Genomic DNA, 18522 nt, shown 5'->3' with positions numbered 1-18522 from the left:
CTTTCACAAATGTTGTAATAAGAATGAAGTTTGTGTGTTGGTTTTTCTTTGACTATTTCCATTTCTGAATTGCTCAGTGTATTCCGGTACTAGTTGTAATATAAAGATTTTCGTTTTAATTATGGAATGTATTAGTGACATTTTATCCTACAACTATTATACATATTTAACCGACTACAATTTTTCAGATGGTAGTACAGCAGATCACTTGATGCATGCCGAGACGGAAATTCACATTCCTACAACTTGGGAAAGTATCAACATCTTACATTAAACAATGGACTAGAAGATTCTGATAATAATAATGGTTTTATGCAATGTATGTGAAATGAATATAGAATGTAATCTATAGTCAATTAATAGTAGTATAACATAAAATTAGTTTCAAAAAACCCTGATCATTATATTAAGCAAATAATTCTTATTTACCATTATAAACATTCATATATTTCATTTAAGATGACACTGCATAAACACTATGAAGCATGCTTTTACATAATAATTTATACAAATATAACAAATTCATATTTTTAGCTGCTTATAAAACACTCAATTCTCATGTTAGTGTCTTAAAACCTTTACTACTAGATTGTAAAAATGATACTTAATTACCATAATTAACATTCATATATATCATTTAAGATGACACTGCATAAACACTATGAAGCATGCTTTTACATAATAATTTATACAAATATAACAAATTCATATTTTTAGCTGCTTATAAAACACTCAATTCTCATGTTAGTGTCTTAAAACCTTTACTACTAGATTGTAAAAATGATTCTTATTTACCATTATTAACATTCATGTATTGCATTGAAGCTGATACTTCATAAACAGTAGGAAGCATGGTTTTACATAAAAATTAATACAAATATTACAAATTTATATTTTTTTCATATTAAAAATCAGCAAGTTTAAGTTATTGTACAAGTATATTTTTTTTATATATTTTTTTTTCATTAAAATTCAACACAACACTCTGGTAGATTTTTATTATCTTATCTTTTTTTGCTCATCAATCATCATTATTATAATTTCTCCAATTATTATACATATTTAAATGACTTTTTTTTTTTTAGATGGCAGTATAATAGTAGATCACACAAGGCATGCTGAGACATTTATTAACATTTTCGGAATTTGGGAAAGTTTCAACATCCCACATTGAACATGGACTTGAAGATTCTGATAATAATAATGATTTTATGCAATGTACTTGTAATGAATATAAAATGTAATTGATAGTAAATTAATAGTAGTGTATCAATTGAAATTTGTGAAAAATATGAATCATAGGCGTGCGCACGGGGGCAGCAGAGGCAGCATATGCTGCCCCTGGACTTTATTTGGGGCTACTGGGGCCGGCAAATATTAAATAATGGGCCTTGGTAAAATTATATTTCCACAAATGATTTTTTTTTTTTTTTGGTCAAGTATAGATATGAATATTTTATGATATAGAATTTATCAGTATAAAACTAATAGACCTGTCTACTATAAAAAGAAATAGCCATGATTTTTAATCGTAAATATTATTATCATATTTTATGGTCAACAAATCTAAAAATAAACTTGGTTTTTAACGTTATCGTAATATCGTACACTAATATGCCATGACAATGCTGGCCCGCCACAACATTAATGATAGACGATATTAAATAGCGATTAGCAATTACGTAATTGGACTATTGGAGTTGCACTCGCACATCTTAATATTTTTCGACGTGCGACGTGCTCATTGCTCAATACCTACAATTGTCCTACATTATTATAAGACTATAATAGTAGTAACTAGTAAGTTGTAACATTACTGTTGTGTCATGTCCGGTAAACGAAAGGGCGGAGCTGAAAAAGCCCGTGAAAAGAAAAGATTGTTGCTTTTGAATGCGAGCGATAAATGTTATAAGTTAAAGGACATGTTTTCAAAAAATTCAAAACTTTCAAATACGCCAAGTACATTGAAATCTGACACCAATGCTGTTGGGCAATCCAATGATAGAATCGGTAAGTTTTATCCACTGACTTATTAAAATTATAGGTCAATAGTTTTATTATAAGTATTTAACTCTATCATAGTATAATTAAATATTTTTATTTATTTATATTTTATGGTTTTAGTTTTAAATGAAATAAAAGATCTTGTTACAGTCGAAAAAATCTATTCAAGTTTATCAAATGATATGTTTGGTAAGTTATGAATATAATATTAACAAATTATTAGTTAAGTAGGTAAGCTTTATAAAATGGTCTTAAATAGTTAAATTCATACCTAATCAAATTATTGTTAAATTTAATAAAATTGTAATTAAGTACTTGTTCCATATCCTTACAGTTACATTACTGTATTTAAATAATTTTCCAATTAGTTGATACATCACTGAAAACTATGTCCAATGTAACAAATCTTATTATGGCAGATAAAATTGATTCAAGTGTATCCAATGATAGTATTGGTAAGTTATTAAAATAATAAATATTAACAAATTATTAATTAAGTAAATATTAAAAAATAGTCTTGATCAAATAATTGTTAAATTTAATTTCTAAAATGTGACAACAACACTTACATTGTTAGGTAGTATGTACTATGTACCTCCTATACTTAACTTTTAAATGTAAAAAGTAAAATCAATTTTTATTTTTTTATTAGAAATTTAGAAATTACTGCATTTTATTATTTTTATTAGATATAATTGATAAAATCGACGAAAATGGCATTAAATTATTTCATATAACATAATTTATCCTTTTTTTATATTATTTATATTATTATAAACTATTATGCAATAATAAACTGATTATGTATTTTAGTACCTGTACATAATAATGATCCGATAAACCAACTTCCAGTGAATCGTCTTGAACTCAGAAATCGAATAAGAGCTGGTCCATACCGCCCAATCATGGAATCTTATCCAAAAACAATGCAAGGAACATCAGAAAGATCGTTTCAAAAATCCTGGTTTGAAAAATATGTATGGTTAGAATATAGTCCATCTAAAGACCTAGCATTTTGTTTTCCATGTAGGATCTTTAAGGGTAATAATTTAAACAGCAGTCAATTAGATGATGCATTTTCTAAAACTGGTTTCTGTAGTTGGTATAGAGGTATTAATCGTTTTAATAAACATCAAATTACTAAATCCCATATTTTTAGTACCCAAGCAATGGCTGATTACTTAAATACTACTTCTATTGATCAACAAATAGATATAAGTAGAAAAGAATATATTTCCAAATGTGAAAGTGATCGTTTGCACAATAGAAAAATTATGAAGCGTTTGATAGATATAACTTTGTGTCTTGTTAAAGGAGGAAGGCCTTTTAGAGGTCATGATGAAGGAGAAAAAAGTAATCAAAAGGGTTTATTCAAAGAAATAGTTAATACTTTTGCTAAATATGAAATAGTTTTGAAAGAACACTTTGAAAATGGCCCAAAAAATGCAAAATATACCAGTAATAGAATCCAAAACGACCTAATTAGTTCCATACATAATGTTCTTATTAAAAAAGTAAAAGCAGATTTACAAAATGTATATGTTTCAATCTTAGCCGATGAAACTAGTGATGTTGGTCATCATGAGCAACTTTCAATCGTTATACGATATTTTGATGATCAAATGAATAGACCTGTTGAAACTTTTCTCGATTTAGTACGGTTAGTTTCTGTTAATGCTGAATCTATATTCACAGCTATAAGTAATATTATACATTCCAAATTTGGTATAGGTTGGTCATCAATAATTGCTGTGTGTTTTGATGGGGCCTCTACAATGTCTGGTAATATAGGTGGGGTACAAAGAAAATTCAAAGAGATGAATGCAAACATTTTGTATGTACATTGCTATGCACACTGCTTAAATTTGTCATTAATTGATTCAATCACAAGTAATACAAGTAACAAAAATCAAGTAGTATTTAACTTTTTAGGATCTGTTCAATTTTTATACTCTTTCATTGAAGGCAGCCCTACTCGACATGCTATTTTTGAAAATATAGCTAAAGAACATGGGTCTAATCTTCAAACGTTAAAGTCATGCTCAACAACAAGGTGGGCATGTCGCTCAGAGGCAGTAAATGCTATTAAACATAACTATAGAGCATTATTAAAAGCGTTAGACGAAATAACAAAAAAGAGTTTGCTGCCAGATGTAAAAATGAAGGGCTTAGGACTTAAAAGTCAAATCAAATCATTCAATTTTATTTTTTGTATGAATATGATGCAACCTATTTTACAACTAGTTTTAAAAGTGAGTTCTTCATTACAAACTCCAAAGTTAGATCTTTTATCTGCAGTTAAACATATTCAATCTCTTAAGTCTTCACTAATTTCAATCAGAGATTCATATGATGAATTTGAATTAATTTTTAAAAATACAGAAAATGTTTGTATTAATCATAATATTATTATACCTCCTATTAAAAATAGGAAAATATCTAAAAAAATTGATAATGCTACCCAAACACAGCATATTTTTAAAACTAAGTTTGATGAAATGAGAGTGAATGTTTACAATACAACTTTAGATACATTAATAAATGGACTGGACTTAAGATTTAAGCAAGAAACATTAGACATAATAAATATAATAGGTAATCTTGTGAATTTGGATATTAAAATGGAAAATTATAACACAGAATTTGACCTATTGAATAAATATTTCCATATTTCTAAAGAATCATTAATTTCTGAGATAACCCTTTTGAAACAATTAGAAGATACTCCTAAAGGTACTTGCTCTGGTTCTGTTTATAAGTGGCTTGATTGGTTAAACAAATGTGATCGATCAAATATTTTTAATAATTTTTTTCTGTGTTTAAAAATGTTTGTTATTATCCCCGTCACGAGTTGTGGTTGCGAGAGGAGTTTTTCTAAACTTACCATTGTTAAAAGCAAACTTAGATCTACCATGACACAAGATAGACTAAATGCATTATTGTTTCTATTTGTTGAACAAGAATTAACTTCTTCTGTAAATATTGAGAGTGTAATTGATGAATTTAAAAATTTATTACCTATAGAGCGTAGATTAGTATTATAAGTTTGTGAAAAAAATGTATATTTATATAAATATATATAAATTAATAAGAGGTTTTATTGTTTTCTTTACAACCATATGTTATTACTTTAATTATTATTTTTTAAATATATACTTTATATTATTATTAATGTTTGTTTATTTTATCATATTATAAATAATATTATTAACTATAGGCTTGTGGAAAAGTTACACCTTAAGTGGCTTAGTACCTTACTGTACAACTGTTTATCCAAAAAAAACAATGCAACTTTAATTTTGATACCCAATAGCAAGAATAGTAAAACTATGGGCTGGGTTTAATAATGAATTTGAAGAATGGGCCGAATTAATCTCTTGCTGCCCCTGAAACCGGAGTCTGCGCACGCCTATGATATGAATATAGTATTGGTAATCAAAATGATCTTTTAATTTTCATTCTTAAAATATGCCTCAGTTTTAAAAATCTTTTTTTATTATTTCTGCGTTTTTTTCATAATTAGGTTTTCATTAAACCATAATCCAAAGTATTGTAATTTAAATCGTCTAGTTTTATCATATGCTTTACGGTACTTTTATTCAATAATGATTCGATATTTTTATGTTCAAATCAGTATTATTTTTGAGGTACGATTATGTCACAGTCTATTAAAAAAACAGCAAGTTTAAGTTATTGTACAAGTGTATTCTTTATAAACACTTATTTTACATTCAAATCCAACAAAACATTATAGTAGATATGTACGATCTTTTTTGTCTTATCAAAACTATTATATCTTATCATCTGTTATATATTTATATTTCATATCTATTTGCAGTTTTACATGTGTATTAGTATTTAAGTTTCAACTGCAAACTGCTTTCACAAATGTTGTAATAAGAATGAAGTTTGTGTGTTAGTTTTTCTTTGACTATTTCCATTTCTGAATTGCTCAGTGTATTCCGGTACTAGTTGTAATATAAAGATTTTCGTTTTAATTATGGAATGTATTAGTGACATTTTATCCTACAACTATTATACATATTTAACCGACTACAATTTTTCAGATGGTAGTACAGCAGATCACTTGATGCATGCCGAGACGGAAATTCACATTCCTACAACTTGGGAAAGTATCAACATCTTACATTAAACAATGGACTAGAAGATTCTGATAATAATAATGGTTTTATGCAATGTATGTGAAATGAATATAGAATGTAATCTATAGTCAATTAATAGTAGTATAACATAAAATTAGTTTCAAAAAACCCTGATCATTATATTAAGCAAATAATTCTTATTTACCATTATAAACATTCATATATTTCATTTAAGATGACACTGCATAAACACTATGAAGCATGCTTTTACATAATAATTTATACAAATATAACAAATTCATATTTTTAGCTGCTTATAAAACACTCAATTCTCATGTTAGTGTCTTAAAACCTTTACTACTAGATTGTAAAAATGATACTTAATTACCATAATTAACATTCATATATATCATTTAAGATGACACTGCATAAACACTATGAAGCATGCTTTTACATAATAATTTATACAAATATAACAAATTCATATTTTTAGCTGCTTATAAAACACTCAATTCTCATGTTAGTGTCTTAAAACCTTTACTACTAGATTGTAAAAATGATACTTAATTACCATAATTAACATTCATATATATCATTTAAGATGACACTGCATAAACACTATGAAGCATGCATTTACATAATAATTTATACAAATATTACAAATTCATATTTTTAGCTGCTTATAAAACATTCAATTCTCATGTTAGTGTCTTAAAACCTTTACTACTAGATTGTAAAAATGCTTCTTATTTACCATTATTAACATTCATATATTTCATTGAGGCTGACACTGCATAAACACTATGAAGCATGCTTTTACATAATAATTTATACAAATATTACAAATTCATATTTTTAGCTGCTTATAAAACATTCAATTCTCATGTTAGTGTCTTAAAACCTTTACTACTAGATTGTAAAAATGCTTCTTATTTACCATTATTAACATTCATATATTTCATTGAGGCTGACACTGCATATACACTATGAAGCATGCTCTTTCATTATTATTTATACAAATATTACAAATTCATATTTTTTGCTGCTTATAAAACACTCAATTCTCATGTTAGTGTCTTAAAACCTTTAATACTAGATTGTAAAAATGATTCTTATTTATTCATTATTAATATTCATATATTTCATTGAAGCTGATACTTCATAAACAGTAGGAAGCATGGTTTTACATAAAAATTAATACAAATATTACAAATTTATATTTTTTTCATATTAAAAATCAGCAAGTTTAAGTTATTGTACAAGTATATTTTTTTTATATATTTTTTTTTCATTAAAATTCAACACAACACTCTGGTAGATTTTTATTATCTTATCTTTTTTTGCTCATCAATCATCATTATTATAATTTCTCCAACCATTATACATATTTAAATGACTTTTTTTTTTTTAGATGGCAGTATAATAGTAGATCACACAAGGCATGCTGAGACATTTATTAACATTTTCGGAATTTGGGAAAGTTTCAACATCCCACATTGAACATGGACTTGAAGATTCTGATAATAATAATGATTTTATGCAATGTACTTGTAATGAATATAAAATGTAATTGATAGTAAATTAATAGTAGTGTATCAATTGAAATTTGTGAAAAATATGAATATAGTATTGGTAATCAAAATGAGCTTTTAATTTTCATTCTTAAAATATGCCTCAGTTTTAAAAATCTTTTTTTATTATTTCTGCGTTTTTTTCATAATTAGGTTTTCATTAAACCATAATCCAAAGTATTGTAATTTAAATCGTCTAGTTTTATCATATGCTTTACGGTACTTTTATTCAATAATGATTCGATATTTTTATGTTCAAATCAGTATTATTTTTGAGGTACGATTATGTCACAGTCTATTAAAAAAACAGCAAGTTTAAGTTATTGTACAAGTGTATTCTTTATAAACACTTATTTTACATTCAAATCCAACAAAACATTATAGTAGATATGTACGATCTTTTTTGTCTTATCAAAACTATTATATCTTATCATCTGTTATATATTTATATTTCATATCTATTTGCAGTTTTACATGTGTATTAGTATTTAAGTTTCAACTGCAAACTGCTTTCACAAATGTTGTAATAAGAATGAAGTTTGTGTGTTAGTTTTTCTTTGACTATTTCCATTTCTGAATTGCTCAGTGTATTCCGGTACTAGTTGTAATATAAAGATTTTCGTTTTAATTATGGAATGTATTAGTGACATTTTATCCTACAACTATTATACATATTTAACCGACTACAATTTTTCAGATGGTAGTACAGCAGATCACTTGATGCATGCCGAGACGGAAATTCACATTCCTACAACTTGGGAAAGTATCAACATCTTACATTAAACAATGGACTAGAAGATTCTGATAATAATAATGGTTTTATGCAATGTATGTGAAATGAATATAGAATGTAATCTATAGTCAATTAATAGTAGTATAACATAAAATTAGTTTCAAAAAACCCTGATCATTATATTAAGCAAATAATTCTTATTTACCATTATAAACATTCATATATTTCATTTAAGATTACACTGCATAAACACTATGAAGCATGCTTTTACATAATAATTTATACAAATATAACAAATTCATATTTTTAGCTGCTTATAAAACACTCAATTCTCATGTTAGTGACTTAAAACCTTTACTACTAGATTGTAAAAATGATACTTAATTACCATAATTAACATTCATATATATCATTTAAGATGACACTGCATAAACACTATGAAGCATGCTTTTACATAATAATTTATACAAATATTACAAATTCATATTTTTAGCTGCTTATAAAACATTCAATTCTCATGTTAGTGTCTTAAAACCTTTACTACTAGATTGTAAAAATGCTTCTTATTTACCATTATTAACATTCATATATTTCATTGAGGCTGACACTGCATATACACTATGAAGCATGCTCTTTCATTATTATTTATACAAATATTACAAATTCATATTTTTTGCTGCTTATAAAACACTCAATTCTCATGTTAGTGTCTTAAAACCTTTAATACTAGATTGTAAAAATGATTCTTATTTATTCATTATTAATATTCATATATTTCATTGAAGCTGATACTTCATAAACAGTAGGAAGCATGGTTTTACATAAAAATTAATACAAATATTACAAATTTATATTTTTTTCATATTAAAAATCAGCAAGTTTAAGTTATTGTACAAGTATATTTTTTTTATATATTTTTTTTTCATTAAAATTCAACACAACACTCTGGTAGATTTTTATTATCTTATCTTTTTTTGCTCATCAATCATCATTATTATAATTTCTCCAACCATTATACATATTTAAATGACTTTTTTTTTTTTAGATGGCAGTATAATAGTAGATCACACAAGGCATGCTGAGACATTTATTAACATTTTCGGAATTTGGGAAAGTTTCAACATCCCACATTGAACATGGACTTGAAGATTCTGATAATAATAATGATTTTATGCAATGTACTTGTAATGAATATAAAATGTAATTGATAGTAAATTAATAGTAGTGTATCAATTGAAATTTGTGAAAAATATGAATATAGTATTGGTAATCAAATTGAGCTTTTAATTTTCATTCTTAAAATATGCCTCAGTTTTAAAAATCTTTTTTTATTATTTCTGCGTTTTTTTCATAATTAGGTTTTCATTAAACCATAATCCAAAGTATTGTAATTTAAATCGTCTAGTTTTATCATATGCTTTACGGTACTTTTATTCATTAATGATTCGATATTTTTATGTTCAAATCAGTATTATTTTTGAGGTACGATTATGTCACAGTCTATTAAAAAAACAGCAAGTTTAAGTTATTGTACAAGTGTATTCTTTATAAACACTTATTTTACATTCAAATCCAACAAAACATTATAGTAGATATGTACGATCTTTTTTGTCTTATCAAAACTATTATATCTTATCATCTGTTATATATTTATATTTCATATCTATTTGCAGTTTTACATGTGTATTAGTATTTAAGTTTCAACTGCAAACTGCTTTCACAAATGTTGTAATAAGAATGAAGTTTGTGTGTTAGTTTTTCTTTGACTATTTCCATTTCTGAATTGCTCAGTGTATTCCGGTACTAGTTGTAATATAAAGATTTTCGTTTTAATTATGGAATGTATTAGTGACATTTTATCCTACAACTATTATACATATTTAACCGACTACAATTTTTCAGATGGTAGTACAGCAGATCACTTGATGCATGCCGAGACGGAAATTCACATTCCTACAACTTGGGAAAGTATCAACATCTTACATTAAACAATGGACTAGAAGATTCTGATAATAATAATGGTTTTATGCAATGTATGTGAAATGAATATAGAATGTAATCTATAGTCAATTAATAGTAGTATAACATAAAATTAGTTTCAAAAAACCCTGATCATTATATTAAGCAAATAATTCTTATTTACCATTATAAACATTCATATATTTCATTTAAGATGACACTGCATAAACACTATGAAGCATGCTTTTACATAATAATTTATACAAATATAACAAATTCATATTTTTAGCTGCTTATAAAACACTCAATTCTCATGTTAGTGTCTTAAAACCTTTACTACTAGATTGTAAAAATGATACTTAATTACCATAATTAACATTCATATATATCATTTAAGATGACACTGCATAAACACTATGAAGCATGCTCTTTCATTATTATTTATACAAATATTACAAATTCATATTTTTAGCTGCTTATAAAACACTCAATTCTCATGTTAGTGTCTTAAAACCTTTAATGCTAGATTGTAAAAATGATTCTTATTTATTCATTATTAATATTCATATATTTCATTGAAGCTGATACTTCATAAACAGTAGGAAGCATGGTTTTACATAAAAATTAATACAAATATTAAAAATTTATATTTTTTTCATATTAAAAATCAGCAAGTTTAAGTTATTGTACAAGTATATTTTTTTTATATATTTTTTTTTCATTAAAATTCAACACAACACTCTGGTAGATTTTTATTATCTTATCTTTTTTTGCTCATCAATCATCATTATTATAATTTCTCCAACCATTATACATATTTAAATGACTTTTTTTTTTTTAGATGGCAGTATAATAGTAGATCACACAAGGCATGCTGAGACATTTATTAACATTTTCGGAATTTGGGAAAGTTTCAACATCCCACATTGAACATGGACTTGAAGATTCTGATAATAATAATGATTTTATGCAATGTACTTGTAATGAATATAAAATGTAATTGATAGTAAATTAATAGTAGTGTATCAATTGAAATTTGTGAAAAATATGAATATAGTATTGGTAATCAAATTGAGCTTTTAATTTTCATTCTTAAAATATGCCTCAGTTTTAAAAATCTTTTTTTATTATTTCTGCGTTTTTTTCATAATTAGGTTTTCATTAAACCATAATCCAAAGTATTGTAATTTAAATCGTCTAGTTTTATCATATGCTTTACGGTACTTTTATTCATTAATGATTCGATATTTTTATGTTCAAATCAGTATTATTTTTGAGGTACGATTATGTCACAGTCTATTAAAAAAACAGCAAGTTTAAGTTATTGTACAAGTGTATTCTTTATAAACACTTATTTTACATTCAAATCCAACAAAACATTATAGTAGATATGTACGATCTTTTTTGTCTTATCAAAACTATTATATCTTATCATCTGTTATATATTTATATTTCATATCTATTTGCAGTTTTACATGTGTATTAGTATTTAAGTTTCAACTGCAAACTGCTTTCACAAATGTTGTAATAAGAATGAAGTTTGTGTGTTAGTTTTTCTTTGACTATTTCCATTTCTGAATTGCTCAGTGTATTCCGGTACTAGTTGTAATATAAAGATTTTCGTTTTAATTATGGAATGTATTAGTGACATTTTATCCTACAACTATTATACATATTTAACCGACTACAATTTTTCAGATGGTAGTACAGCAGATCACTTGATGCATGCCGAGATGGAAATTCACATTCCTACAACTTGGGAAAGTATCAACATCTTACATTAAACAATGGACTAGAAGATTCTGATAATAATAATGGTTTTATGCAATGTATGTGAAATGAATATAGAATGTAATCGATAGTCAATTAATAGTAGTATAACATAAAATTAGTTTCAAAAAACCCTGATCATTATATTAAGCAAATAATTCTTATTTACCATTATAAACATTCATATATTTCATTTAAGATGACACTGCATAAACACTATGAAGCATGCTTTTACATAATAATTTATACAAATATAACAAATTCATATTTTTAGCTGCTTATAAAACACTCAATTCTCATGTTAGTGTCTTAAAACCTTTACTACTAGATTGTAAAAATGATACTTAATTACCATAATTAACATTCATATATATCATTTAAGATGACACTGCATAAACACTATGAAGCATGCTTTTACATAATAATTTATACAAATATAACAAATTCATATTTTTAGCTGCTTATAAAACACTCAATTCTCATGTTAGTGTCTTAAAACCTTTACTACTAGATTGTAAAAATGATACTTAATTACCATAATTAACATTCATATATATCATTTAAGATGACACTGCATAAACACTATGAAGCATGCATTTACATAATAATTTATACAAATATAACAAATTCATATTTTTAGCTGCTTATAAAACACTCAATTCTCATGTTAGTGTCTTAAAACCTTTACTACTAGATTGTAAAAATGATACTTAATTACCATAATTAACATTCATATATATCATTTAAGATGACACTGCATAAACACTATGAAGCATGCTTTTACATAATAATTTATACAAATATAACAAATTCATATTTTTAGCTGCTTATAAAACACTCAATTCTCATGTTAGTGTCTTAAAACCTTTACTACTAGATTGTAAAAATGATACTTAATTACCATAATTAACATTCATATATATCATTTAAGATGACACTGCATAAACACTATGAAGCATGCATTTACATAATAATTTATACAAATATTACAAATTCATATTTTTAGCTGCTTATAAAACATTCAATTCTCATGTTAGTGTCTTAAAACCTTTACTACTAGATTGTAAAAATGCTTCTTATTTACCATTATTAACATTCATATATTTCATTGAGGCTGACACTGCATATACACTATGAAGCATGCTCTTTCATTATTATTTATACAAATATTACAAATTCATATTTTTTGCTGCTTATAAAACACTCAATTCTCATGTTAGTGTCTTAAAACCTTTAATACTAGATTGTAAAAATGATTCTTATTTATTCATTATTAATATTCATATATTTCATTGAAGCTGATACTTCATAAACAGTAGGAAGCATGGTTTTACATAAAAATTAATACAAATATTACAAATTTATATTTTTTTCATATTAAAAATCAGCAAGTTTAAGTTATTGTACAAGTATATTTTTTTTATATATTTTTTTTTCATTAAAATTCAACACAACACTCTGGTAGATTTTTATTATCTTATCTTTTTTTGCTCATCAATCATCATTATTATAATTTCTCCAACCATTATACATATTTAAATGACTTTTTTTTTTTTAGATGGCAGTATAATAGTAGATCACACAAGGCATGCTGAGACATTTATTAACATTTTCGGAATTTGGGAAAGTTTCAACATCCCACATTGAACATGGACTTGAAGATTCTGATAATAATAATGATTTTATGCAATGTACTTGTAATGAATATAAAATGTAATTGATAGTAAATTAATAGTAGTGTATCAATTGAAATTTGTGAAAAATATGAATATAGTATTGGTAATCAAAATGAGCTTTTAATTTTCATTCTTAAAATATGCCTCAGTTTTAAAAATCTTTTTTTATTATTTCTGCGTTTTTTTCATAATTAGGTTTTCATTAAACCATAATCCAAAGTATTGTAATTTAAATCGTCTAGTTTTATCATATGCTTTACGGTACTTTTATTCAATAATGATTCGATATTTTTATGTTCAAATCAGTATTATTTTTGAGGTACGATTATGTCACAGTCTATTAAAAAAACAGCAAGTTTAAGTTATTGTACAAGTGTATTCTTTATAAACACTTATTTTACATTCAAATCCAACAAAACATTATAGTAGATATGTACGATCTTTTTTGTCTTATCAAAACTATTATATCTTATCATCTGTTATATATTTATATTTCATATCTATTTGCAGTTTTACATGTGTATTAGTATTTAAGTTTCAACTGCAAACTGCTTTCACAAATGTTGTAATAAGAATGAAGTTTGTGTGTTAGTTTTTCTTTGACTATTTCCATTTCTGAATTGCTCAGTGTATTCCGGTACTAGTTGTAATATAAAGATTTTCGTTTTAATTATGGAATGTATTAGTGACATTTTATCCTACAACTATTATACATATTTAACCGACTACAATTTTTCAGATGGTAGTACAGCAGATCACTTGATGCATGCCGAGACGGAAATTCACATTCCTACAACTTGGGAAAGTATCAACATCTTACATTAAACAATGGACTAGAAGATTCTGATAATAATAATGGTTTTATGCAATGTATGTGAAATGAATATAGAATGTAATCTATAGTCAATTAATAGTAGTATAACATAAAATTAGTTTCAAAAAACCCTGATCATTATATTCAGCAAATAATTCTTATTTACCATTATAAACATTCATATATTTCATTTAAGATGGCACTGCATAAACACTATGAAGCATGCTTTTACATAATAATTTATACAAATATAACAAATTCATATTTTTAGCTGCTTATAAAACACTCAATTCTCATGTTAGTGTCTTAAAACCTTTACTACTAGATTGTAAAAATGATACTTAATTACCATAATTAACATTCATATATATCATTTAAGATGACACTGCATAAACACTATGAAGCATGCTTTTACATAATAATTTATACAAATATAACAAATTCATATTTTTAGCTGCTTATAAAACACTCAATTCTCATGTTAGTGTCTTAAAACCTTTACTACTAGATTTTAAAATGATACTTAATTACCATAATTAACATTCATATATATCATTTAAGATGACACTGCATAAACACTATGAAGCATGCTTTTACATAATAATTTATACAAATATAACAAATTCATATTTTTAGCTGCTTATAAAACACTCAATTCTCATGTTAGTGTCTTAAAACCTTTACTACTAGTTTGTAAAAATGATACTTAATTACCATAATTAACATTCATATATATCATTTAAGATGACACTGCATAAACACTATGAAGCATGCATTTACATAATAATTTATACAAATATTACAAATTCATATTTTTAGCTGCTTATAAAACATTCAATTCTCATGTTAGTGTCTTAAAACCTTTACTACTAGATTGTAAAAATGCTTCTTATTTACCATTATTAACATTCATATATTTCATTGAGGCTGACACTGCATAAACACTATGAAGCATGCTTTTACATAATAATTTATACAAATATTACAAATTCATATTTTTAGCTGCTTATAAAACATTCAATTCTCATGTTAGTGTCTTAAAACCTTTACTACTAGATTGTAAAAATGCTTCTTATTTACCATTATTAACATTCATATATTTCATTGAGGCTGACACTGCATATACACTATGAAGCATGCTCTTTCATTATTATTTATACAAATATTACAAATACATATTTTTTGCTGCTTATAAAACACTCAATTCTCATGTTAGTGTCTTAAAACCTTTAATACTAGATTGTAAAAATGATTCTTATTTATTCATTATTAATATTCATATATTTCATTGAAGCTGATACTTCATAAACAGTAGGAAGCATGGTTTTACATAAAAATTAATACAAATATTACAAATTTATATTTTTTTCATATTAAAAATCAGCAAGTTTAAGTTATTGTACAAGTATATTTTTTTTATATATTTTTTTTTCATTAAAATTCAACACAACACTCTGGTAGATTTTTATTATCTTATCTTTTTTTGCTCATCAATCATCATTATTATAATTTCTCCAACCATTATACATATTTAAATGACTTTTTTTTTTTTAGATGGCAGTATAATAGTAGATCACACAAGGCATGCTGAGACATTTATTAACATTTTCGGAATTTGGGAAAGTTTCAACATCCCACATTGAACATGGACTTGAAGATTCTGATAATAATAATGATTTTATGCAATGTACTTGTAATGAATATAAAATGTAATTGATAGTAAATTAATAGTAGTGTATCAATTGAAATTTGTGAAAAATATGAATATAGTATTGGTAATCAAAATGAGCTTTTAATTTTCATTCTTAAAATATGCCTCAGTTTTAAAAATCTTTTTTTATTATTTCTGCGTTTTTTTCATAATTAGGTTTTCATTAAACCATAATCCAAAGTATTGTAATTTAAATCGTCTAGTTTTATCATATGCTTTACGGTACTTTTATTCAATAATGATTCGATATTTTTATGTTCAAATCAGTATTATTTTTGAGGTACGATTATGTCACAGTCTATTAAAAAAACAGCAAGTTTAAGTTATTGTACAAGTGTATTCTTTATAAACACTTATTTTACATTCAAATCCAACAAAACATTATAGTAGATATGTACGATCTTTTTTGTCTTATCAAAACTATTATATCTTATCATCTGTTATATATTTATATTTCATATCTATTTGCAGTTTTACATGTGTATTAGTATTTAAGTTTCAACTGCAAACTGCTTTCACAAATGTTGTAATAAGAATGAAGTTTGTGTGTTGGTTTTTCTTTGACTATTTCCATTTCTGAATTGCTCAGTGTATTCCGGTACTAGTTGTAATATAAAGATTTTCGTTTTAATTATGGAATGTATTAGTGACATTTTATCCTACAACTATTATACATATTTAACCGACTACAATTTTTCAGATGGTAGTACAGCAGATCACTTGATGCATGCCGAGACGGAAATTCACATTCCTACAACTTGGGAAAGTATCAACATCTTACATTAAACAATGGACTAGAAGATTCTGATAATAATAATGGTTTTATGCAATGTATGTGAAATGAATATAGAATGTAATCTATAGTCAATTAATAGTAGTATAACATAAAATTAGTTTCAAAAAACCCTGATCATTATATTAAGCAAATAATTCTTATTTACCATTATAAACATTCATATATTTCATTTAAGATGACACTGCATAAACACTATGAAGCATGCTTTTACATAATAATTTATACAAATATAACAAATTCATATTTTTAGCTGCTTATAAAACACTCAATTCTCATGTTAGTGTCTTAAAACCTTTACTACTAGATTGTAAAAATGATACTTAATTACCATAATTAACATTCATATATATCATTTAAGATGACACTGCATAAACACTATGAAGCATGCTTTTACATAATAATTTATACAAATATAACAAATTCATATTTTTAGCTGCTTATAAAACACTCAATTCTCATGTTAGTGTCTTAAAACCTTTACTACTAGATTGTAAAAATGATTCTTATTTACCATTATTAACATTCATGTATTGCATTGAAGCTGATACTTCATAAACAGTAGGAAGCATGGTTTTACATAAAAATTAATACAAATATTACAAATTTATATTTTTTTCATATTAAAAATCAGCAAGTTTAAGTTATTGTACAAGTATATTTTTTTTATATATTTTTTTTTCATTAAAATTCAACACAACACTCTGGTAGATTTTTATTATCTTATCTTTTTTTGCTCATCAATCATCATTATTATAATTTCTCCAATTATTATACATATTTAAATGACTTTTTTTTTTTTAGATGGCAGTATAATAGTAGATCACACAAGGCATGCTGAGACATTTATTAACATTTTCGGAATTTGGGAAAGTTTCAACATCCCACATTGAACATGGACTTGAAGATTCTGATAATAATAATGATTTTATGCAATGTACTTGTAATGAATATAAAATGTAATTGATAGTAAATTAATAGTAGTGTATCAATTGAAATTTGTGAAAAATATGAATCATAGGCGTGCGCACGGGGGCAGCAGAGGCAGCATATGCTGCCCCTGGACTTTATTTGGGGCTACTGGGGCCGGCAAATATTAAATAATGGGCCTTGGTAAAATTATATTTCCACAAATGATTTTTTTTTTTTTTTGGTCAAGTATAGATATGAATATTTTATGATATAGAATTTATCAGTATAAAACTAATAGACCTGTCTACTATAAAAAGAAATAGCCATGATTTTTAATCGTAAATATTATTATCATATTTTATGGTCAACAAATCTAAAAATAAACTTGGTTTTTAACGTTATCGTAATATCGTACACTAATATGCCATGACAATGCTGGCCCGCCACAACATTAATGATAGACGATATTAAATAGC

General features: G+C 25.3%; 1 protein-coding gene across 1 annotated transcript; it reads left to right on the top strand.

Moving 5' to 3' along the window:
- The first annotated feature begins 1669 nt into the window (after positions 1–1669).
- On the top strand, positions 1670–5048 carry LOC132925284 (zinc finger MYM-type protein 1-like). The gene is made up of 4 exons (XM_060989692.1): positions 1670–2010; positions 2125–2193; positions 2373–2459; positions 2818–5048. Exons 1-4 carry the CDS (start codon positions 1827–1829, stop codon positions 5046–5048), a joined length of 2571 nt encoding a protein of 856 aa, XP_060845675.1. The 5' UTR covers positions 1670–1826.
- The last annotated feature ends 13474 nt before the right edge of the window (positions 5049–18522 follow it).

Source organism: Rhopalosiphum padi, chromosome 3, assembly GCF_020882245.1.
Source record: "Rhopalosiphum padi isolate XX-2018 chromosome 3, ASM2088224v1, whole genome shotgun sequence".
NCBI classification, from domain to species: domain Eukaryota; kingdom Metazoa; phylum Arthropoda; class Insecta; order Hemiptera; family Aphididae; genus Rhopalosiphum; species Rhopalosiphum padi.
This window is presented reverse-complemented; position numbering and strand designations above follow the sequence as displayed.